At 37.8% G+C, this 26510-nt stretch overlaps 1 protein-coding gene across 1 annotated transcript; it reads left to right on the forward strand.

Moving 5' to 3' along the window:
• The first annotated feature begins 2459 nt into the window (after positions 1-2459).
• Positions 2460-11648, forward strand: hand2 (heart and neural crest derivatives expressed 2). The gene is made up of 2 exons (XM_042485577.1): positions 2460-3548; positions 11041-11648. The coding sequence occupies exons 1-2, from the start codon at positions 2925-2927 to the stop codon at positions 11164-11166; spliced, it is 750 nt and encodes a 249-aa protein (XP_042341511.1). The 5' UTR covers positions 2460-2924; the 3' UTR covers positions 11167-11648.
• Positions 11649-26510: the final 14862 nt, after the last annotated feature.

Genomic DNA, 26510 nt, shown 5'->3' on the forward strand with positions numbered 1-26510 from the left:
TTATATCGCGACTTGTGCCGAAACAAAAAGGAAAACTTCACAGGCTCTGTAATATGCTCACTGCGGTTTTTTCAAGATTGTACAGCTCCGGAGATGCAGCGGACTTTTCCTCCTGAGGAAGCCGAGGGAAGCGGTCAGGAGGTCGGTCACTGTGTCAGCTCGGAACCGGCCCTAAAATTTTACTGGCGCTTATTTATATGACCTGGGAAGTTATAATCTAAAGCTAAACTGTAACTGTTATATAACTACCTAAAGTCGCCTCCAAGCCAAATAATAAATATATATGATTTTCATCAGCAGTGTTTTTTTTACCTTAACAACTAATGCGCATTATCATTATTATTATTATTATTGTTGTTATTATTATTATCATTATCATTATTATTATTACAACAACTATAATTACGTATAAAGTAAGTTGCCTCATATTTGGACGTATGAAACGTTTCATCAATAAGCTAAACTTACTTATACTAATAACTATTTACTGTTATTTGGGGTTGCGTCTGCAGTCGAAACTTTCTGAGTTGTAATTTCGTCTCATAGTTGCTTTGGAAATTAGGTTTTCTGGAAACAGTAATAAATTATTTAAGGGCTATAAAGGTCAAGTCAAACGTAGCCTTTATGAAAAATATCTTGTAAAATAATGTTTATAGTTTTTTGGTTTTTTTTTTGAATTTAGGAAATTATGCACTTAATTACTGTATTTAAAGCTCCAAAAGAAAAGTATAAGGCATGTGATAAGTTTAAGCCTACAAAAATAGGACATAACAATAGATACATAACATTAGGATTTTATATGCAAACATATCAAGACTACAAAGAAATGATTAAGATCATGTAAATATTTGGGACTTTTTAATTTTCACATCAGCAAAATTAAGATATTAGCCTTTTTAAAACATTTTTTCACATTATTTATGATTATTTGGAATTAGAGGCAACTCTGACCACTCTTGGTTGCAGTATTTTATGCTATCACATGACTTGCAGTGTGCCTGTGTGGGACACAAGAAATCCACTGCTTTTAGCAGCAATTAAATAAAGGTATTGATTTAAGTCCAAAGAACTGACATGCATTGCACAACTCCAGGACTGGCTCGTGTCTGTTTCTGTGGCCTTCACAGTGTGTCTATTTGACATCATGTCAACTGGAAATGAGTGCACCAGTGGTTCGTCCATTAGCTCTGCTAGCACGAGCTAAGCCAGAGAACACATAGCCCAAATGGGATCCATCAGACCAGGTACCCCAAACTTTGCTGCCTGTTGGAAGAATTTTGAATTATATATGATTTTTTTTTCTGAAAGAGGGATAGATATCGGCATGGCTTTAACAGATCTACCTACATTGTAAAATCTGACAAGTTCATCTTACATACAGTCATCTTGGAAACCGATTGACTTAAAAAAGTAAAGCAAAAATTACTATTTATGTATTAATTTGTGTATTTATTTATTACAGCCTATATATCTTATTGTTACGTTTACTCAGAATGTAGCTGCTTAATTTTGTGAAGCTTATGTAACTTAAAAATGACAAGTGAAATTACTTTGTTCTTTGTAAATGTCAGCAACCTCAGAAAACCACGTCTGACTTCACTTGATCATGTCAAAAAGGATTTTGTCAATGATGAAGTTTGGACATTTGTGTGTTCTGCTTTGTTGTCATGTTTAAGAAAATACAAATATGTTTGACTAGTTTGCAACCAGCAGAATACAGATTTATAGCACAGCAAAAACTTAAAAAGATTGATTTAGTTAAACTTGACATTTTTAAGTTGCAACAAGTTAATAAGTTAAGTTGCAAATGCATCAGATTTTACAGTGTAAACAATACTGAAAACACGCCACTTGCATGACCATAAACACCAGTTGCAGATCAAAATTAATGATGAAAATTATTTCACCCTGAATTCTGCAGATAGGCAACACAATTTAAAGCATGCCTATCAATAATAATATTAGTATAATCCTGCTTAATTCTGGAAAGCAGTGCAGTGCTTTAATTTTCGTTAAAAACATTTTTAAAAATATAAATAATTATTTAACATACAAATAAACAAACAAAAAAACAGGCCCACATATAAGATATGCTGACCCTATTGCGATTGCCTACATTTAATGTGTAAACTTTAAAAAGCTAGCAACGTGTGCAGGATCATCTCACTTTATTCTTGACCTTGTGGGCTAATTGTTGCTGTGCATATACGTGCATGTGCCCCCTGTGTGTGTACGCGCGTGTGTGAGAGAGAGCCAGCAGGTCTACTTAGCAGGCCCATTGACATAAAAGAGAAGTAAACAGACCCTGCAGACGGGGCCAGAGGAGGGGGTGGGGGTCCGCCATTGGTTGACAGATGCTGTGAAGTCAGTTTCTCCTCCCCGGTAGTAAAGATGACGTAGTAAATCAGACTCCCTCTCTCTCTCTCTGGCTTCACCATAGCTCAGTAGGCTATCAACAAGACAGTAGTGACCCAGTGCCTGCCCAGACTGGTCCTGCCTTGCCAAACGGCTCTGAGGCTGACAGCTGCTCTCAGAGGAGGATGAGCACTGAGGAATAAGCTGCGCACTGTGAGTGAGTTTCTAAAGGAAGAAGAGGAGGGATAAACGCTGCTGTGACTTTATAATAGAGGAAGAGGGAGAGGAACAATGTCTTAGAGGAGGAGGAGTTGTTTGGACTGAAGTGAACGGCCTACTGGGCCACAAAACACAGCCCGGGTTTCGCTTGCTGCTGCACGGAGTCACGGTCGGAGCAATTTCTGAAGGAAGCCGCTGGAGAGCTTTTTCAAAATGCAAACATCTGCACGGGACAACAGTTAAGCTGCGAGCTCGAGCTTTCTGCTGCAGCATCCGAGAAGGACCCGCGTGCGTGCGTGCATGAGAGAGTGTGTGTGTGCACGCGTGGGTGCGTGTTTGTGTGTGTCACTATGAGTCTCGTCTCGGGCTTCCCTCACCACCCGGTCATGCACCACCACGACAGCCACCACTATTCCCTGCACGCGGCGGCGGCCGGTCGGTGTCACGAGGACACCGGGGCTCCTCCGTACTTCACGAGCTGGCTGATAAGTCACGCGGATATGTCTCCAACCGAGTACAGCCTCGCGCCGGGCTACAGCCCAGAGTACCATGGCAACAGCGGCGGCAGCTCCACAGGCGGCCTGGACCCGCACCATCACCACCACCACCACCACTACGGACCCGGCGGCTTGGTCCCGGGAGCCGGAAGCATCTCTGTGAACGGAGCCACGGTCGGTATGCACCACCACCACCACACACACCCCCGGCCCGTGAAGCGGAGACCCACGGCCAACCGTAAGGAGCGGCGGCGGACCCAGAGCATCAACTCGGCCTTTGCGGAGCTGAGGGAGTGTATCCCCAATGTACCGGCCGACACTAAGCTGTCCAAGATAAAGACGCTACGGCTGGCCACCAGCTACATCTCCTACCTGATGGACATCCTGGACAAGGACGGACAGCACGGAGACACGCAGGCTTTCAAGGCCGAGCTGAAGAAAACGGAGGCCCGGGAGGAGAGGAGGAAGAGAGAGGCGGTAAGAGCGCGTATGCACCGTGACACAGGCTACTTCTGCACTTAATGAGGTCACTGTTTTTTCCCACATTAATAACAAAATAGCAACTTCATCAGATACAAGCCAAAGCTGACAAAACCATAATATTTTCTAGGTTAAATCATATAACAAAGGACTACAAGTATAGTCTGACACTTCCATAGCAAGCACCGGTTCTTTGACATAAAATATGAATTGTTTTTTTCGTGCAATCAAGCAACAGCCAAGGCATAATGGGTCTATGATTAAAGGCATTTTACAACAGTTTAGTTTTGCATTTTTATACGTGACTTTGATAGTCACCCAATCTTCCTTCCTTATTGCGTGCTGTATATTGCCCTTGTAAAGTACTTTGTGACCTATGTCTGTAAAAAGCGCTACATAAATATAATATACTAATAAATAATAAATAATAAATTTACTTACTTTGTAGGTAAGTAATGGAAAAACATAAGGGAGGCAACAGCCTGCAAACAGACGAGAGTTCAGTGAATTAGGCAGCTAGATTTTGAGGACCTGATGTGATAGCGAGATAAACACAGGCACATTATAGTCTAGTTTGATTATTGAATTAACTAAACTACCTCCTTACTTTGGAAATTGCAGTCACCTTTTTAGAAAATACAAATAATACATATATATAAAATAATATAATAATTTGGCAGGCATGACCTAAATTCGTAGTGTTTGCAGGGAGAAGATGATGTATTGTTTCTCTCCTTAAAGTGAATTATTCTTGGTTTATGTCACCAAGATTAACGGCCGGAGGTCACAGTTGACCATCTTGTAACTACTTTCTCTCCATTAGTCCAACTAGAAGTGAAAAAAAAGACGCGTCCGAGAGGAAATGCACTAGTGGGCTCATGTAAAAACGTTGTAACGGGAAAACAACACTCCTTTTATATATTGCCATTCGCGTACCGTTCATGCTCGAAAACGAACATAAAAAAATGTTGTGAAATAACCGTGCGTAAAAACATAATTTAAAAAATATGGGCCAACTCAGCTTTCTTAAAACATTTAATTACACATTGGTTTTGACATGTATTCCACTACATGTAAATGTATTTATTACAAATTAATTTGAGGTTTGCTTATTGGTGCACATACGAGCATATTGTCTAAAATTTAAATTACAGTCCTAAACATAATAATGTTTGCGCAATAGGCTGTATGTCAGCTGGATTTATGCAGGATCCTGCGCGGTTATTTTTTTAAAGGTCGAGGTTCACCGGCCATCACTGCCTTTACAATAGCGATGTGCAAACGGGTTTGTTGTTGTTTTTGTGAAAGGATAATGTTATTTTGACTTGCGAGGCAGTTGTGCCAGTGCACGACGGTTTAACTTAGGGTTATAAATATTTCTGCATCATGACAAAAATGGCAAAATGAATAAAATAAAATAGAGCAGCCACGAATATTTTGCTGATTGTCTATAGCATCTTACATTGAGAATAAGATGGAGACGTACATTTACATGTGATTAATTATACTGACAAGGCAACATGTAAATTATGAAACCGTTGCTCTGTGAGATTTTATTTTTTACTAAATTGTTTTATGAACATAAGCCCAAATAACATGCAAGTAGCTGCATTTGTCACAGGGAGACTCTAGGACCATTAACACTTTCTCACTGTAGACCGTCCAAACACCATTTAGACCTCCAAAGCCATCTTGACATTATACACAATGTTTTGTCATTTTTAACTAAGTGGGCCAAAGAGCTATAGTATGAGAGAGCGAGAGAGAGAAACAGCAACACAGACTTTTCCTGTGCTGGAATTACACACATATACACAAATGGAGGGTAATCTTAGCCCTATTTATTTGGGGGAGGAATTTAAACAGCCAGTGAAGCATATGGGGTGACTACTAAAGAGAGAGTAAACAGTAAAATATAAGTGTGTTTACCAATCTTTATAATAAACACCTCACTTAAGGAGAAAAAACGTATTGCATCCCCATTTAACAAGCAAAAAGATTTTGCACAATAATGGTATAGTCCAAGTGATCAACACTGGAGCCAGAAAATTGGTTGCCATCCTCAGACAGCTTGGAGCCAGGAGGGGCCAGGTTCAGCCGTGTAGACCCACCACTATTATTCCTAACAACGCTTTTTGATGGTTTCGTCCTTTACAGCCGCACATATTATCCACATAATTCTGGTCTATATACTGCCCATATCCAATGGCTGCAGCTTTACAAGGTATGCTACGGATTTATCGTTTGCAACATCCAAGAGATTTAAACCCATTTGTGCTCTTTCAAACACAGAAGCCAGCAGTATCACATTATTATTTAATTTATATTGGAGTTATATATGATCACTGGCTAAAGGTAATAGTCTTTTTATTTACTGCTACATCCAAACATGTCATTGATTCTACACGCTTTGACAAAACTAGCAGCCTGTTGTTTTGACACACATAAATCTCATGATGAATGCCTTTATCCTCATCACCACATCTCGCCTCATTCTGAGCAATGTCAAGCTTTAGGAATCTTTAAGGAATCTTTAGGTGTAAAAACAAAGAATGCATGCCCATTTGGACCATACAGAGGGGGTCAGAACAGACTAGAAGAGAATCGAACAGAATAATTATTTCCTGTCTGTTGCCTAGCGTGCTGCCTATAGGAAGTGTGCTGCATAATTGAAGCCAGAAAGCAATTTTTCCTCACATTTCAAACTGCAATCACTAATAGAAGGATGTAGTCCTCTTAATAACTCATGTCAACTCTGTCTGGATTTAATACACACACGCCTGCTTCAACAAGGACACTATAGATACACCAAACAATTCCTTAATTTGTTTAAAAACTCCCTATATTTTTGATAACATGAAACTAATACAAGATGAGTAACTAAGTGAGGTTGATCCTCAGTGTAAGTAAGCACTTAATGTTGCTCAGCCTGCTCTTACATTAATGATTAAGTGGTTAACCCATAAGTGAATTTTAAGTGTATTTAAGAGGATGACCTCTAAGCTTGCAAATAAGGGGGGGCTTGAGGTAATAAACTCAGTCATTTCAGGGACTCTGCGTTTATATTACACCACGTGTGTGCAAGACAGAATTGAGATTTTTTCACAATTCTAAAGTTTTTTGTTTTTTTTTCTTCATCCACACTGTTGTATGTTTTGTGTCTCTGATTACGGCTCAAACAGGCTGGTTCACTGTGGATGTTGTTGTACCACAATGGAATAATCCAATGATCCAGTTTGTGCAAAATCAATAGAGGCAGAGAACCGGATGCTACTGGATTTTAACCAAGACATCTGTTTGATCAGTTTTGCTCATTTTAGGCTTGAGTCAATTTTTTAAAATTAAAAATATGTGCATGGTTTTAAGAGTAATCTTTACCTGAATTGTTTTTACAAAGCTGATTACAAATGTAAATTTATATCATTTTCTAAAATTATTTCTAAAATTTCTGTTTGCATTTTTGATTAATTATTTTTATCTATTTATTTAAAAAGTATGTATTTATGTATTTTTATTTAGTTACCAGCAAAAGCATCTTTGAGATGAAAAATCTGCTTCCCTAGTGTCCTGGCCAGACAGGCAGTAGCATATTTGCAGGCAAACATGTAACCGTTTCATAATATTAATTTTTTTTAAAAATCCAAAAAACCCCATTATACTCATAGCACACCATGAAATCAGTTCAACATATCTGTGATCAGATAGAGGTGTTACAAAACATTATGCAGCATCACTGGTGACAGACCTGCATGTAACTGACTGAATTACAGCACACCTTTTCAATTTGCTGCAATGATAATATTTCAGAAAAACAAACAGTTTTAACGTTCTCTCTGTGTCATTTTGTGGCATTTTGGTTCTGTAAGCGATATCATGGATATAGAGAGCTGTAATTTTACATGCTTGTGCTTTCGGCAGACAGTAATATGTATCACTTTCAGTGATATGTTGCTTGCAGACTAAAAGAGACTGGACTGCTGTCTTGACAAGTGTATGGGACTGGAAAGTGGGGTCACGTGTGTGCTTCTAAGAAGCCTAAGAAATTCAACCAAGTGTACATAAATAATAAAACACTGACAAAACCCCATGTTAAGATCACAGGTAAAAGATATACTGGCTGTTAGTTTGTGGAAACGTTAATACAGTTTTAGTTTAAGCAGTGAGGCACTCTCTTATATATAATGCACTTGTGAATAGTCTACACAATATTCGTTCATATTTTTTATAATTAAATAAAGTTATAGTACAGGCTTTAAAAATGTGTAATTAAAAAGTAGTTGTGACTCATTAAATTAGCTGAACATTTTAGATGTTTATCAAATGATGATATGACGTAATAAAATGATCTGTTAATGACATTATAATTTGTTAATTCATAGGTGACATGGAATATTATCATTAAGTAGTGGAGGTCTAGTATGAACTCAGTGTGTGTTAGTGGAATAATAATACTACTAATACTACTACTAATATAGATAGTTATAGATTAGTATTTCATCTACATGTTTATTATTATTATTATTACCATTATTATTATTATTATTTTAGCCAGAAATTATTATTGTTTTTATTCTTGCTCATTTTCTTGCTACTCTTTTTTGAAAGTGTGACCTTTTGTATAACTTGTACTGTTTTGTACTTTTTGTTCTTAGAACGCGCTGTTACAGCTGCTGCGGCCTATAGCACACCATATAAAACAACACTACGCAATCAAAACAAATGGGACGGACTTGTTTTGTGGATGTCTGCTGTATGGTTGTGTATATCATTACGCACAGACTCCTCCTGTTAGCGGTAATTACAGACACGTCCTGCTGCCAGCACTCGCATTTTTTATTGGACCTTACGGCTTTATAAACGCACCTGGACCTAAATAGTATCAGGTCGATTTTTAGACCCAATACGTTCCATTTTCATTTTTTGTTTTTTTCCCCACACACAGGCCTATATGTCACCATGAATTCAAATGTCTGGTATTTCAACGCAAACCCTCTGATCTTTTATACGCACGTTTCTGCAAGAGCACAAGGATTTAACTACTGAGCCCTCTTTTATTAAATGCTTGTCTTTTTTCTGCCTTTGTTTTTTATTTTAAATGGGTCATATGAAGCGGGACCACTTAAATGTTGAAACTGCAGCATAATAAAAAATAAAAAATGTTCAGTGGAGACAAGGTTTTAAAACCTGATACGTTATTTGACTAATAGCAAGAAAATTCTACATTTTAAAAGCATACAACTAGAAAGAATTCAAATGTAGCCTATCAAGAATAAACGTATAAGCGCACAAATAACAAAATGTCCTTTACAGAGTGTTTTAAGTTATCGACAAGTTTGCTTTGCAGGTGATCTGTCCCGTTTGAATGGACGTATTTTATGATATTAACCGTGTGTTTGATATTTTAAACCTCGCTCCGCAAAACTGAGAGAGGCCTACTCAGATGCCACAACTTCAAAGACGCGCTCCAGTTTTAAATGCCGGCTTGCGGATGTTGGCCTCTGGATTACAGTGTGTTTACCGAAGTGAACAGTGGTTGACCGCTTCACAATTGGTGTGGGCTATTCGCTGAAAGCAGGACGACATCGCCACATTTTTTATGAAGTAAGAGAAAAATGGTGAGTCGAGGCTGTTGGCGCAAATCCTGCAGATCCCGTCTTTCAGCGTGAATAAACGGACTGAGGCGGGACGACCACATCCAGCATTGTTGGAGTACTTTGAGCAGGTTAGTGTCACTGTGTCATCAAACACTCAGTGACGGCGCAAAATCCATTCATGATTTTCGTCGGATGCATCTCCGGTGGCGCTCAGGTTGCACAGTGTCAAGACGATAACTCGCTGCACTATAAATCAATTTTAAATATGAATATAAATATTATAAATTATCGACCCGTGCCTCTTTGGTACCCAAGTTATTATCGTCTCATTTAAGCTTTTTGCTCAGTCCATACAACATATAGCCTACATTTCAGTCAGAAAGGTCGATTAGTCGAGGCTATTATTTTAGATACTGATTTCGGGGGGACGCAGGGGCACGTCACTCTCAAGAGTTAGAGCATGAGCAATTATCCCTCATAATAAAACATTGGCCTGTTGTATCAACTGCTACGGACTTTTATTTTGACAAAATGAAAGACACCATAAATTGGTGCCGAAACAACACAGAAAAGGCGCAGATGGTGAAGAAAAATTCACCAGAGTGCAGGAAATTAAGTGATTTATTATTATTATTATTATTATTATTATTATTATTATTATTATTATTATTATTATAAGGCTATTATTATTATTATCATTATTGACTAAACGTGTACAGTCACTCCTGTCATGCTTAGGCTTTAAGCATGGCTTCAAAGCTGTTGTCAGATGTAAAGTGATAACAATAAAACTAATAATATAAATTAAATTAAGTATAAATATGACTTAATAATAACTTATGTCACATTAAACGCTAAGTGATGCTACTCTTTACTACATGAAATCAGTCCGTTTATTTTACATTGTCTACAGGAAATGTTTCTTGAAATAATAAAAGCGTTCATACACACACACACACACACACACACACACACACACACACACACACACACACACAATCAAAATTTAACGTTTCACTGTCGTGAAACAAACTACAATCGATTAATTATAAAATATTTAAAATCAGCCAAGTCACCTGAGTAAGGCAGGTGGCCATTTGAAACAGTGGGGCATGTAAACATTTGCAGGTAATTCTTCTGTGTAATTCTTGTTATAAACGCCCATTTTTTTTAATATACTTTCGCATAGGCCTATATTGTTTTGCCTCTATTTGTCCAAATTCGTTGTCCTTGTTCCTGCTGTGTCTATCTAGCTTATATGTTGGCAACAATGGGGAAAAAAGCGATTCAAATTACTTGTACATAGTCATACTTCAACTCCTGACCAAAAAGTGATTCTGATTATTCAGCATCGTAAATAGTCTTACGAGTTTAAAAAAAAAAAAAAATTCGTGTATGTAAACGTGTTTTGGGACATTAACCAATGTGGGATGATCCTAAATTCAATATGTTAATACAAAAACACAGAAAAAAAACATTATAGACTCTTGCTACAAAGTGTGGCATGAAAGCCCAAAGAAGCCCTGTCACCAACAAATGTCTAACATCTCAGCTAAGGTGATGAGTTGTATTTGGACGCATCCGCTCTCCACAGAAATGAATGGAAAGGAAAGGCGTATCATATACACGCAAAACTGGACTTTTGCCTGCGCATTGCACGTTTATTTCAAAGTGTGGAGCCGTTTAATTTGTAGGCAATGGGTGAAAGTGGGTTGAATATATATTCTGCGTTTTGCTATTAAAAAACTCAGGGGTCATATCCTATTTGGAGAACGCAAGTCAGCTGTGACTGAGACAAAACGATTTGGCAAATGCTGCTTTCAATCGCCTATCTGTAGCTATTTTCCATGGATCAGTATGTAACAGAAATAACACTGGATGTCTTGTGTCTGCAGGTGGAGATCCCTAAGACAACATCATCATCATCCTCATCGTCATCCTCATCGACAGCGGGCGATAAGAAGAGTAAAGGACGGACAGGATGGCCTCAACATGTCTGGGCTCTGGAACTCAAACAGTAGCGCCTCCTTCTCTCCCTCCTGACAGCGCCCTGTCCCTCCTCCAGCTCCGTCCTCAGGGGGTGACGGGACAGTAATGACGCGCTCTGGTGAACTGTACCAGCGCTCATCGTCACCTCTCTGGACCTCTACGCTGTTCACGGTGGACTGGTCACTGTGCTGCGTGTGTAGGCCTCCGCTCACTTTGGTGAGACACGAAGAAAGTTGGAGTTTCTCAGCGGACATAACTTCAGATTTACAACTCCCCCACCGCCACCTTTCATCAGCGATCTGCGGTTTGGTTCTCTGTGCAGGTTTGACCCTGAACCTGAATTTCCTCCCTAAAATTGTACCCCGAGAAAAAAACCCTCATGAAAATATTAAACATGGCCTTTTAAATGAGTTTTAGTGTCGATTTTAACCATTTAAGACCAGGACTAAAATCAGTTTTCTTATGCTGCGTTCAGGCGCCTTCTACAAGCATTTAAACCTCTGAAACCTGAGACAATCGGTTTGATTTCTTTTGAAAACATGGGGAAAACCTAAAAGCAACTTGCAAAGAAATGTCCCATAAATTGCAAAAAAAAAAAAAAAAAAAAAAAAAAAAAGGAAAAGGGGCCCAGGAAAGACCTGATTAGCGCTGAGGGAGGTTATTAAATGTTGTCGAAAAAAACCCACACAAAAATGTGTAGTGTATATATATATATATATATATGTATATATACAATATATATATATATCCCCTCGCAGGGACATTTTTCTAATTTGTTTTAGAGTTCTTTGCTCATTTTGTCTTTTTTTGTGTGTGTTCTTACTTTTCAGTAATTTTATTGCAACTTTTTAGCTACTAGCCTAATTGTTTTGCATTTTTGAGCCATTTCTTGTGAAGTTGCTCGTCGTCTTCTTTCCATGTTATTGAGAGAAGTCATGCCAGTTTGCTCAGGTTTCAAATGGTTAATTTAGAAACACACATGAATGTCGCCAAATGAAAATATTTTAGATGTTCTGTCACACACAATTTCTCTACAATTCCACATTTTTGACAGCAGTGGAAACTTTCGGGGTAGGCTTATTTAAAATGCAGTAAAAGCTTGGACGACATATTGTGTGTGAGTCCAAATGGTTTTAACCAGGTTATAATAATACATCATATAACGTTTGAGTCCGTGAATCAATATAATAAACTCTTAGATTCGTCCAAATGAACCAGCTTTGCCAAGTTTTCGGTTTTCTTGAGCCCATAGAAATAGGTGCTATTTGGCGGACGGGATGTATGCCGAATCAAAGAGTGGTCTATAAAAGCTCTCAGGTTTTCCTCTACCAGATGTGTACGCTACGCTGCGTCTCCACTGAGCAAAGTAGCCTTAAACCACTGATAAAGTGAACGGAGTCCGGCGGAGTCTCTTCTCCTATCGAGGGGAAACAGAACGGGGACAGGCGGGCCATTTCTTCTCTCTCCTCGAAACACCTCCCATGAAACTACCACCAACGCCACACACACACGAACACAATTACACAACACGTGCACGGGGTGTCAACGTGCTCTCTGCTTTATTTAACGGAATATATTTATGTGCAATGCGGCCGTATAAGAAGGACCCGAGCAGCCACTCTGCTGACTGACATTTACTGAGCAGGCCTAACTTTGATTAAACAAGGTGTATGTGAAGTCTCTCTCTCTCCATCTCTCTCTCCATCTCTCTCTCTCTCTCTCTCTCTCAATTTTTGGGTTGTAAATGTATATTGACGTCACAGTGATGACGAAGTGTCCATGTTGTGGTGTGAAAATGTGGTGGGAGACTAAATAATGCTTTATGTGGGATGTAAACAGTGTCAAGAATTTAATAAACCACCACCTGGTGATGTAAAGTTCCGATTTCTTACTCTCAATTGATCAAACAGGATTCTGTGCAAATTCATTAAAATTTTGAGCTGATGATTCAGAAAAGTAACAAGAATGTTATCCACACATAAGCATTTGTTCTTATTGGGAAACAAAACACGTTTTTGTTGTTGTTCAGCATGTGAGGACTCCGTGTTTAAAAGGGGGGAATTAGAAACCAAAAAGATAACAAAGCATGACAAAACCTAACCCTGGATTTTATTGTTATAGAATTCCGGACAGGGACGCAACTTAAATTTCGGACAGGATGCAGGGGACACCGCTTGATTTATAGAACATGTGCATTTGCCCCCTCCCAAAACAAAACACTGCAAAAGCAGAGGACTTTCATTTTGATGATAATACAGACATTTCCATTATACAGAACTACAGAAAAAGCACACTTTGGCACAGACAATTTGAATGCAGGAAATTAAGTCTTTGATGCAAGAAATTTCCTGGCAGAGGATCCCAAACTCCCCAGTGCATGTGTTTATACCCCAATGCTGAAAGAAACCTATATGTGACAGTCTGCATCACATATTAGATGGTTTTAAGTCATAGCATTGTTGAAATTTATTTTTGGTGTGATAAAAGTTAGTTTACTGTTTTTTTTTCTGTTGCCACTTTCAGACTTAGGATACCTTTTTCCCTAAAGACCACTTTTTTTAACCTGACACACTTTTTTATTTAAATTTTACTCATATCCACAAATAAAATTCAAGATTTTGACTTAATGACAAGTTCTTACTTGCTAATATAATTGTTTCTCTACAACTGAAAATGGAGTTTTTCACCTCTGCCTCTGTGTTTACAACTATCTCACGAATATAGCCTACAATCCATTAACAGCAAAATAACACAGATTGTCTAATGTTAAACCTTGTATGAAAAGACTTGCCGATCAATTTCAATGATGGCAGGTACCATTCATGTTCATTGTTTACGTGTGAATTAAAGATTAGGCCTTACTTTATTTCTGACTTTAGGTTTGCAGAGGAGTGAATGGGAGTTCAAAATACTGAAGTTCTCAAGTTCATGCCTTTTTAAGTCTAAAAGGACACAAATGGCACTTAATTTTTTTTTTTTATTCTGAGGGGTTTTTTTTGGTAAACAAAAATACTGAATTGACATTTTTTAACTTATTCATAGAAAAGCAACTACAAGCATGTATAAAAATAATATGCATTCATTTATATGTGGAGCAGGGCCAGATTTTTCTAAATCAAGGGTCATAGTTTACACAGCGGCGCACCCAGCACTAAGCGTGTGGTCTGTAGGTCCAGCCCCAGGAAAATCTGTGTTCATTTCCTACATCCTGGTGACTTCCATGCATGTAAACAGACCTAACAGCAAATCAATTTAGGGCAAACAGAAACTTTAGGTGCCAGACAACACTGTAAGTTATTGTGGAGGACAAACAAGTCCTCCCAACCCCCTATGGTGCAGACTTTTTGGCCATTTTTTTGTCCTCTTGAGGGATTCATTTCACAGAGCGTTAGTCATGTGTGGCTGTGACGTCATCTGCATCAATACGTGTACACATAAATCTTCCACTGTAAAGAGTTATTTTCTCTGATTTAAAGACCTTCACCCACAGGGACATTTCTCTCCCCGTCTACCTGTCCCTGAAGGCTGTGTTGTTTTGTATTGATGTATGAGTGTTTTCTTGTATTACTTTAATGATTAGAGAGGCTGCTGTCAGTGATTGTAAATGTTTCCATGCATGCAGTTATGTCACTGCAGCAAATATCACGGGACAAACAGTATGACCCTTTGGAATCTGGACTGACAGCACTTTCCTTGTGCTGCATTTAGACATCTTTCACCAGTATTTGAACCCTGAGCAAAGTTTTATTTCTTTCAAAAACATGGGGAAAAGGGAATGAGCAACTTGAATAGAAATGAGCTTAAAATTGCAAGAAATGAGTGGTTTTAGACTTATTTATTCTTTAAAGTTAGCGAAAAAATTACAGAGAATTTTATTTCTAATTATCATAATTCTATATTTAAAATCATTTTACTGAATTTTACTTAATAAAGCAGTTTCACTCAATCATATTGTACATTTCTGAATAATAGTGGGAAGTTTTGAAGTCTGCGTATCTTTGAAAATTTAGCCAAAGAAGTGTTTTGAAGCAAACAGGAGCCAATCAAGTTTCAGCTGGGGCCAAATGCTTCCACTGCACCCCTGGATCCAGCCGTGCAGTGGAGCATCCATGTCAAGGTGTTATCAGTTTTTAATTAGCCGAAAGCATCAGGAAGGAGGACAGGATGACACCTTGTTGCTACACCTGGGGATACTCGATGTATTTAACTATTTGCAACAGATCAGAGAAGGTTTATCATAAATTTAACAGAGAATGACTTTAACTCTCGTTATATAAGCAGTGCCGGTTGTATTTATGTAAATATTACGTATTACTTTGGACAGCGGGAGGATTTGTTGCCGTGTTTGCTGCCTGTGGTAACATTTCTGTGATTTGTGACACAGATGAGGGAATATTGGAGCCAAATATTCTTACATCCCATTTAAATAATCACCTGGAAGCTGATGTGAAAACTTCTTTAAGGAGGCAGGTGGTAATCAAATGGAAAAGGGATTTAGGTCTATTAGCTTCTGTCTAAATATCTGAAATAATTTAAGGTCACCCTTCTAATATCACTTTGCTCATCTGTTGAGCGACATATTCAAGTCTATTTAGACTTTTTTGACGGTTATGTTTGATGTTGCACCTGCTGCTCCAGACAACAATCCAACAAAATCTGCAATATTCCTTCCTGCAAAGTTTTCTGTAGCAAACTCTCATGGTGCCTTTGTGTGTAGCACTTTGGGCAGCTGATGTGACCCTCCTCAAAAATGTAAAATTTCACGTGGAGAGTCTTGATTAGTTTATTGAGCTTCGGTATTGTTTTCTGCTATATTTTTCTGGTGCTGCTGCATTTGTTTTTATGTAGACCATAAAGAAAATGCAGAGGAGTTTCTTGTTTTCAGTAATGCTACATTTACATTTCCTGATCTTCAGAAGCCATTTCTCATGCAAACCTCAACCATCAGCCCAGTTTTTTGGCAACCTTTGCAGCTTTAATAGCAACCTATGTGTCCTTAGCTACACATCAAGGAATTTCCCAACCGTGTCTGGGGCACAGAACCTGGGTGATTATCACAGACACGTTGCTGCATTTCATAGCAGTGTTTGAGCCACCTAAACTGGGTGTCGCCTGGGTGAGATGACTGCAATCTGCAGACTATAGGACACAAACAACACTGGTTGTATTTTGGCAACCCTTTGCGTCATTGCCACTGGTGTTTTTTTTAGTTGTTTTTTTTACTAAATCTGGTTGTCTTAAACTGCACACCTCTGTTTCCCTGTGGCGTTTTTGGTTGAAAAACTAGGTGTTCTTAAACGACACATCACAGCATTTGCCAGTGGCCTTTAAGCCACAAAACCTGATTTTTTTCACCAACACGTGGTGTTTCCAAACAGCAATAGGGCAACCAAAATTTATTTTAAGCCAAAATATGATCTTTTTACTAGCCATAACCAAGTGATTTTCTTGCCTAAACCTAACCACCATACATTTGCCACAGTTTCAACGCATCTGCTACAAAATAATGTACCAAATTAACATACTCATGGTTTTCAACAATTTTTATGAACTTTTTTTTCTGGCGATAGTTTTGTATTTTTGATCCCAAAGACTAATCACAAAGTAATGGGCATATTATGAATAACTGCTGCATCGACCCAGTGCAGAATCAGCCCGTCTTAAGACTTGATATCGCCTTGATTAAACAATACCATGAACTTATAAACTTCATGTTGAAATCTGTTATTATTAATATGATGCATATAGTTGCATGACATAAAAAGCTAACTGCTCTATTGACACACAGAGGCTGTGTGTTTAGAAATGATTGATGGATTGAATATGAGTTTTGGAGTCCTGTGGTTAAATAATTTTAAATGTTTCTCCAATCTGACAAAATTAAAATTCTGTGGTCTGAATAGTTAGAATATTGTTTTAGGTTTGTGGTCGATAAATAATCCCATTCTTGTACCCGTCAAAGTCAAACCCAATAAATAAACTTTAGTTTTGTCACATTTACAGCTGAAACAGTGACACACATTCAAGCAGTCCCATAGAAGAGTTATTGACATGCTCTTCACATTGCCATGGTATCTGATGGAGCTGTCACTCAGTTATCCATTGATAAGGCCTTATCTCTCATCCCAGTCGGTATGTTGTTGGTGGGAGACGGAGGGAAAAAGTGCTCGAGAGGATTTTTTCTCGTCCTGACAAAGACTAACGTGAGATGTAATGGCCTGAGTCTGGCCTCAGGTGAAGACAGGAGAGCAGATAATTAGTGAGAGAGCTGGCGTCAGACAGAGCTGACCCCACTATGACCGCAACACAAACACACACACACACTTCATTGTGTTAAATGGTCTGACTGTATGTGCACGTTAATGCAACTCAACACTGTTAGTTCTGTCAGCTACATCATTGTTAGCACTGTTTGCGCTGTTAGCACCATTGCTGCTACTTGCTGGCTTAGTCATCTCCATGTTGAGATCCATGTTCAGACAATCTCTTAGTAATGGACACACTCTAAATATCATAAAGAGCTCCTTTAAATATAACAGGTGCTTTCTATACCTTCAACCCCCAAATTACCATTTGTATAAAAATGACTCTTCCCCTGTTACACTGAATATGTTAAGAAAATGTTTTTCTTGTAGGCCTCTAAGGTTAATGAGGAATCCCAAAACGGGAGAAAAAAAAAAAACGTTAATTGAAGTCACAGTCTGCATTTAAAAACAGCAACTTTATCAAATTATCCATTTAAAAACTCTCACACAACTTGTGTAGTATGATCCAAGTCTCATTTAGTTAGTCATAGGCTCAGTACTTCGCAAACAGACATCCCTATCCGACGGAAAACTGACCTAAAAGTGAAACTTATCAATGCTCACTTCAAAGACAGACTCCACTGAGAAAAAAAATATTTTTACCTCCCTGAATAAAGAAGCTGAAAAGCATAATTATGGCACACAAGGCTAAAACTCCTCCTTGATTTGCTTCCTGCTCAGCTGTGATTCTGAAGATCCCAGTGCTCCTCAAGTAGCATGTGAACCTCGAGTCTGTGTTGGTGGTGATGTGCAAAACAACCAATGGTGACATGACCCTTTATATTATGCCATGTAGGTAAATGCTAAATACAGTATAACCAAAGCTGAAAAACACAGTAAAGATGAACCACCAGCCAAAGGCAGCACAGAAAATGATGCTTCCTAAATATGACACAGAATCCCTTTGGGCCAATCAATGACAATGATAGGGTGTGACTAGTTGGCTGTGTAGTCACGGTAGACTACTAAATGACTTGCTGAGTCACGTAAGTAGCTGTCTGGGGCCGGTCTACGAGTCTCTGGGCCTGTATGTCACCATGCAGGGTAAATTTTTCCTGAGTACGCATCAAGGCCATGCCTTGGCAGTCATTCAAAGATCCCATTCCAGCCTTTCTTTCTCTCATTTTCTTTTAAACTGCAACTGCATCACAGTAGAGGAAACAAAACATCATATCACCCTTTGGAGGGCCAGGAGGATTTATGTGTGGAGTTGAATGTGACTCCATTTTGTTAAATCTTACAAAGCATCTTCATTCATAATAATTTGCTCAGCAGTGCATGTTGAAATCAATGCAATTAATGGAGAAATATGAAGTGGTTGTTGATCAAGACTGCATAGCTTCCACTGTAGACAGACAATGGTGGCAATTAGTTCTGGGCGATATGACTTTAAAATAATATCACTTTATTTTTAGGCTATATCATGATACACACTATATAACTACTGTAAACTACTAAAATAAAAAATATTAAATGAACTACACATACAAATAAAATAAAGTTACATTAACTACTGTTATAATGAAGTTTATTAAAACATGTTATAATGCTAAATAAAGCAAAATATAAAGGTAAATAAAGTACTGTTATAGTTAAGTTTTAAAAAAGTATTGTTATAATTAAATAAATCAAAGCAGACAGATGCAAAGCATTATCAGGTGACATAAACAAAATAAATGATATAGCATAATAAGAAATGATAGACTTTTTTAAGTCCTCAGACAATATATTTAATCATATCGCACAGCCCTAGTGGCAATTACAATGTTCACTACTATGATTCAATTGGGATCCATTTTACATATTTTGAAAACAACTGCCATGAATCTAACCAACCAATCTCTAAATATTTCATATTTGTATATTTTATACATATGAGTCCAAGCTCTTTGATTATGCATGTAAATATTTCAGCCTGTTCTTACAAAGTGCTTGTATGTTTTCATATGAAAAGTAATGCAACCAAATTTGTAGATATCTTGCTATTTTGATTCTGCAATCATGTGACCAATGCACTGACGGCAGCAGACAAGGTCTTGTCAGAAGGAAGGTTTGGGTGGTGGATGGTTAAGAAAAAATTAGGACTTCCCCCTGGGACTTCCCCCTGAAGACGCATGTCCAAATAGTGTGACCTTGGACGTCCTTTAGTAAATAAGTAAAAAAGTTTTTGATTGTGACTTTTCTGTTCTTTATAAACAATGCTGACATTCCAACATAGCTTTCAGGGGAGCCCTGCTGGGGTACTGCACACATGAATGAGCAAACATGAATTTGCCCGCCTACATGCAAAAATATACTAAGACTACATTTCAATTCACACGAAGAGTACGTAGCCTGGGACAATGGTGACACAGAACAGTTATTCACCATGGCATTGTTTTGTTTTTTTTAATTGCTCTCTGCCAAGACACAATGAAAAAGGCCAACTTGCAGTGGACAGGAAAGAGTTTGCATTACTTTATTAAACAAATCAGACCAAGGCTGCATCCCATAGCAATTATGAACACACCCACAGCCTCACATGTTGACCTCCTACAGTGCATTAAGTGCAAAAATAGGATTTTCTGTCTTTGTTGTGATATTCTGTCTGACATCTCGTGAAACTCAGAATAGACACAAAGAGTGACAACACCGACCCCTTTTAGAAAAGTTTAGAGATTTTCAACCAGAAGCGCTCGGGGTGGCCACACGAAAATGCTCTGAAAAAAGGCACGGGTGCAGCACCTTATTTCTAGATGGCTGCACGAAGCCACAAACACTTTCAACTCATTGGAATCAATTGAAAAAAATAAGCCGACACTCAAAAAAAAATAAATAAATGCTATGTGGACACAGGCCCTTATGCAGAAAAGTGGCGCCCAAAATCCAATATTTTGGAGCTCCTCCTAAATTTCTTAAATAAGGCTGTATGGGAAGCTACCATAGTTCCCCTAATTTCATACTCTGACTTAAAGAAAAAAGAATAAGAAAAAAAGCATATCATAAGGGTGTTAATTAATAACTGTATTAAACATTTCAAATGTTTAATAAGACCCCATGCTGCACGATGAAACTAATACATTTCTAAACACTCACTAACAACAGTTAATGCTTTCAAGACAGTGAGACATTAAGTACTCAACAGCACATACCATGAACTAGGTGTATAATTACATACCTCAACCAACAACACCACCATCTCTCTCTCTCTCCCTCTCTCTCTCTCTCTCTCTCACACACACACACACACACACACACACACACACACACACACACACTTATCTCCCTTCACGTCTCCTGTCTGTCTATCTGCCGGCCTCTAAGTGCCGTCGACTGGCGAACATGATAGATGACTACGGCTGGAATAGAATTTTTCCCTGCGATAATACCAAAACATCTGGCAGCCATTACTTCATGCAGACCCCTCCCTTCCTCCCTCACCCCTCTTCCTCCTTCTTCCTCCTTCTTCCTCTTCCACCTCCCCACCATTTTGTGCTGCTGTGTTTCCCCTCCACCAGGGGGCCTCATTTCTAAGTGACCTGGATGTTTTTTTTCTTTGAATGTCCACTTTGCCTCTGAAAAAGAAAGATCAGGATGATGCTTTTGCATCTACTGATCCCTAGATGAAGATCATAAGTTTGCATTATTGCATCAGTGGTAAAAGGGAGCGTAACTGATGCTTCACGGACCAGAGGCAACTCTTTGCAAGGTACTTTTGACACTTAAGAAGCTAATGAACATAAGTGACTCCAGTATCATCTTTTAAAGTTAAATTGAAGACGTTCCTTTTTAGCTGCACAATCCAGTACTCTAGTTTGATTATTTTGTTTGATTTTATTTGTTTTAACTCAAGCATGCTTTTACTTTAACTGGTTTATTGGTTTATCTATTATTATATTTTGTTGGTTTTACTCATGTGTTATCATCTTTTATTGGTCTATTTATCTTATTTTATTTAGTTTTTAGTTCATTTATTTATTTTAATAAATACATGTTACTCTCTTTTGACAGTCTACTTTAAATATTATTATTTTATTGAATTTTAACATTTTTTGAGCAGTTGACTCACAACTTTGCATTTTTTATAGGTTTCTTCTTCATCTTTATTATTTCATGAGGTTTTACTGTTAATTTTAATGGACTGGATTCACTATTATGGTCAGTTGATTAATGCCTTCTACCTCACACTTTGTGCAGCACATAGTGCTTCCACCTTGAATGAAATGAGCAATATAAATACAGTTTTGCTAGCTTTCCTTAACGGTGACCAACAGTGAAGATAGATGATGTTTTAATGGCTATGATTGTAAGTAGGGAGCACATACAGCAATAACAAAAGTGTGTGATGGTGTTTTCAATCGTCAAAAGCAGCACGTTGAGGTTAGAATGGAAAAAGATGAAGAAGCAGAGGAGAAAAGAGAGGTGGAGAGGAGAGGAAAACGGAGAGGAGGGTGGGCCCTTGGCAGCCTTTGAAACAAACCCCCAGGTCACTCTATTCACCCCATAACTGCTATGACGCAACACTTTATACACACACACACACACACACACACACACACACACAGGCATGCACTCACACCACATAGACAGATAGGGCTTTCCATCAAAAGAGACTATGACAAAATGTGTTTTTTCTTCTTCTAATCAGCCCTTGCCATAAGGGGGAAGTATTGGATTCATTAGCAGCCAAACCAAAGACAGCCAGCCCATTGTTCCCTCTTTTATAGATGGTAGAAAAAAAACACAAAAGGGAAAAAAGAAAGAACCAGGAAATCGAGAAAAAACTTGATCTGGAGAATTTATAGCTTCTTACCATATGGAGCCTTCTTTCAATTAGGCCTGTGGAGAGCAATCAACGGCACAGCATGTCCTCAGCCCCACAGCTCGGGACACAACATGGGTCACGCTGTTTTTTGTTCCAGCTCAGTGCCAATGAAATGAACACAAAGTAATGGAATCCTTTTTCACTCTTGTTTCTTTGTGCTTAATTCATTTTTTCTTAATCACGTTGAAAAATGATTGACTTAGTTGGATTTTAATATGCAGCCATTGAAGCGGCGATGGTGGTGTCAGGCATGGGACGCCGGACGCATCGGCTGTCCATCGTGAAGAATATGCCGCCATTTATGTACATACTGAAGAATCTGAAGTGGATTTATGTGCAACTCAAGTACCCGCACTTAGAATTGCACTGACAATTTGTAGCCTTGTGCCTGTCATTTAAGCCATTTTCATTTTTAACGCTTTTGCTGAAGGATAAAAAAATGCCATTTAAATTCCATTTCCTGCATTTCTACATATATTTTGGGACCATTATAACCAATACAAAATCAGGGAAATAATTAAGTTGGTCATCATGCTAAATTCTGCCAAAAGATGACTAAATATAAGCCATTTAAATTTTTGACAGGTTTTTTAAGGGTGTAATTATGGTTTAAGAAGCGTGTGTGGGAGGGACACAAAATAACAAGGGGGCGTTTGGGGTTTGCCCCCAGAAAAAAAAAAATGCATTTTGAATCCCATTTCCTGCATTTGTACAAACACTTAGGAACTATGTACAAAACTGAATTCGGTAAATATTTATGCTGATCACTTGAAATATAAATTAACACAATCCAGCAATCTTTTACAATGTATCCTCATTATTTTTTACATACTGTGTGTGACTTATAGTTGCTTCATGGTGCAGTGCAGAGTTTTAGAGCCATATGTTTAAGCTTACATCATTGCCATCACATGAGCACCAACATGTGTTAATGAGCCTAGCTTCCACTGGGAAGAATTCCATTCAATCATTTTGGGTCATGGACTGCAACGCAAAGAGCGGTTTAATGCTTGCAACATTTTTTTCCCAATTTTTGTACTCTGTATCAACAGCGCAGGTCAGCAGGACGGTTATATGATAATGACAAACAACTCCTTCCAAACCATGAAACAACCAAATCGCCAGAAAAAATGCTGGTATTTTAATAATGCTGTGGTTATTGTGTTTATAGATTTAGGCACAAAAAACACTTAGTTATGGTTAGGAAAAGATCATGTGTCCGTCTAAAGTAGCTGCTTTTGGAGGTACAATCACTACAGCAGGGATACTCAACTTGCTTTGCTAGGGGGCCATTTTTGTGAAATCAAAGAAGGCCAGGGGACAGTCACAGCAGCCCCATGTTTCTAGGATTTTAGAAAATTTCTAGATTTTGAAGACGTTTCTAGGACATTTTTCTTTTCGTTTCTAAGACTTTAGGAGATTTCTAGGATTTCAGGTTGTATCCAGGATTTTAGGATGTTTCTTAGATGTTAATGCATTTCAGGACTTGAGGATGTTTTCAGGATTTTAGGATGTTTCCAGGATTTTTCTTGGATTTGGGATGTTTCTGGGATTCAAGGAAGTTTCTAGGATTGTAGGACATTCATACGATTTTAAGACATATAGGGCTTTAGGACATTAAAGGCTTAACTGGGGCTTTTGTTGGGGGTGCGGAGGATCACCCACTGACACTTTTTTTGATAAACAAGCTCTATTTCGATACTGTTTTATGCACCTTGGCACCTTATGTAAACTGAAATTACAAAAACAATTCCCTTTGCAAATAATTTCATTTTTATTGAAAATTAAAAAATGGTTGGGGGGCCACCAGGCACCCTATCGGGGGCCAGATTTGGCCTGCAGGCTGCAAATTGAGTATTACTGCCCCACAGGAAACGCAGTGATATCTCTGTAAAAAACAAGTGCCTTTCATCACACTATCCCCACTACAGAGGTGGATCGCTAAAAAAAACTGGTGGCCCCATCTCATCTTCTGAGTCACAGCACAGCTTCAGATTATCGAGCGTATTCTATTAGTTCTTCCTACATTTCTAATGTGTTGTAACTAGTCTGTACTTTGGTGACTTCAATCGTGAGTCCAGCAGTTTTGTAACTTCCTGTGTAAGCTTGTCATGAGTATCAGCATAAAAAATCTCATAAGAAGGCATCTGTTATGTTTATTTGCACTGACATCTTATTACTTGTAAATTCTTCCACAACATGGCTCCATCAGTTAATTACTGATCCCAGCTCGGCCCCTCAGAACCAGCTCTCCTGATGGTTCCTCACAGTTCAAAACACTCACAGACTCACAGATTTTGTCGTCTTGGCTTCCAGGTTATGAATAGTCTCCCCCTGGGGGTCAGGTCAGAAAACTGAATGTTTCAAATCTCATTTTAAGACCTGCAGGATTTTTACTGATGAGCATGCATTTCCTCAACTTATCAAAACAATATTTTTTTAGTCTTGTGAATGTATTCATTTTTTTGTTTGTAATTTGTCAAACTGAGTTTGAGAGATGCTACATGAAAAAGTTTTTTTATTTATTTATTGATGACTATATGTTTTTTTTTACTTTTGCTTTCATATTATTAAAGCCAAGTTCAAAATGTATTTTGTTGACATATTAGAGTCAAAGGCTACATCTATTAAAAAACTCCCATGTTTTTAGGAATAATATGTTATATAAATCAGGCTATGGATACCATATGAACAAACCTCTCTTTAAAAATCTTCAGAATATAGATATGAATAAAACAAAAAAAATTTTTTTTGAGAAAATCACCTTTAAAGATGTGTTGTGAAATTTAATATATTTTTAGACAAAATAAGACACTTCAGGTGAATAGCATAAACATTTTTAACTAATCTAAGCTTAGATAAGTAAAAATAAATATGTTCCCTTTGCATAGAAATCTTACTAAAACAAACACCTAAATGGATATCTTGCACATTTTCTTCCTACTAATCTGAAAGAAGACAAGTTATGGAAGCAATATAGCCCGAAATCTCAAAGTGCATGAAAAAATTTTTTCATCTAAAGTGTCTCCCTTTAAAGTAAGTTTGACTCTATAATTATTATTTATTTATATTTATATTGATTTCTGCTTTTATTATTCTTACTTTATTTATTTATCTATTTATTAATTCATTTTTATTTTATTTTATTTAATTTGTTGAATGTTGGTTGTTTTTTTACTTTGTTTGTATTAAATGTGAATTAAATGAAGTTACTACTATTGAGACCATGCAGAGATGATTAGAGCAGGTCCAGCAGCATCGTGTTGACTGAGTGATTGTGTGTTTATGTGCTAATAGGAATGTCTGATGTCCCAGACTTCCTAAGTCAGCTCGCTAAATTGCATTCATGTGTCATTGTTGTTGTTGTTGTTAAACCCAGCAGTAATGAAACACTAAGGTATTCAATTCACACATAGAGGGCTTCTTCTTTCTGTTGTAAAACACATTGAACAATGATTTTATGGCACTATTTTTTAATTTTGCTTATTTTGTTTAAAGAGGAGGTAAAGCATCCTCTGTATGTTGGCCTGTGTATTTTTTTTTGTTTTTGGTTTGTTTTTAATCATCTCTCACTTACGGAACCTGTTAACATAATATATGTAATAGATCCTGAAAATTGAAAAGTTGCATTTGTGACAAGAGCAAGATTTTTATGTGCCATAAGCTGAAATGAAAGGTGACCTCCAATATGGTTTAGGCCTTAATCACACCCTTAATGGAATCATTAAGTCTTTAAGTATTAAACATTGACTTTTTTTAATTTAAAAAAAAAAATGTTATGTCAATAGTCATGAATGCAGCTCTGGGTCTCAAGACCAGTTTTTTAAAAGGTCTCGATGTCAACTTGGACTCAAGGTCCAAGTTCTTTTTTTGTACCAAGGGTAAATTTGTTGTGCAGACAGAAAATTCAGCATCACAACAATACAGATTTAAAAAGCATTAAAACAAATACATTAAAACAAGTATAATCTAGTATTAAAATTGTTTCGGAGTATAAGAGCAGTAAAAGAAGAACTCCTAAGAATGTCATGACAAAGCGCCTTTATATACACACACACAGTGTGCCGAGTGCATCATCTTGTGTTCACTTTGTTTCATATCGCAGCAGGTACAAAAGTACTGCTATACCGTTAAGTCCTGCACCTGGGGACCACAAGCCAGAACAAAGAAGCTGAAATTCACTATTTAAGGGATGGGAACAGTCCTGAAGAATAGAGCTGGCTTTATGCTGCAGCTGTGATGAGTAAAGAGCTGATAGGTTGGGGTG

Source organism: Plectropomus leopardus, chromosome 4, assembly GCF_008729295.1.
Source record: "Plectropomus leopardus isolate mb chromosome 4, YSFRI_Pleo_2.0, whole genome shotgun sequence".
Classification (NCBI taxonomy): domain Eukaryota; kingdom Metazoa; phylum Chordata; class Actinopteri; order Perciformes; family Serranidae; genus Plectropomus; species Plectropomus leopardus.

Bases quoted from the DNA above. Each gene is read 5' to 3' on its own strand.
- hand2 (XM_042485577.1), top strand. From the start codon at position 2,925: ATGAGTCTCGTCTCGGGCTTCCCTCACCACCCGGTCATGCACCACCAC. The intron at 3,549-11,040 runs GTAAGAGCGCGT...TTGTGTCTGCAG, and splicing joins AGAGGAGGAAGAGAGAGGCG to GTGGAGATCCCTAAGACAAC.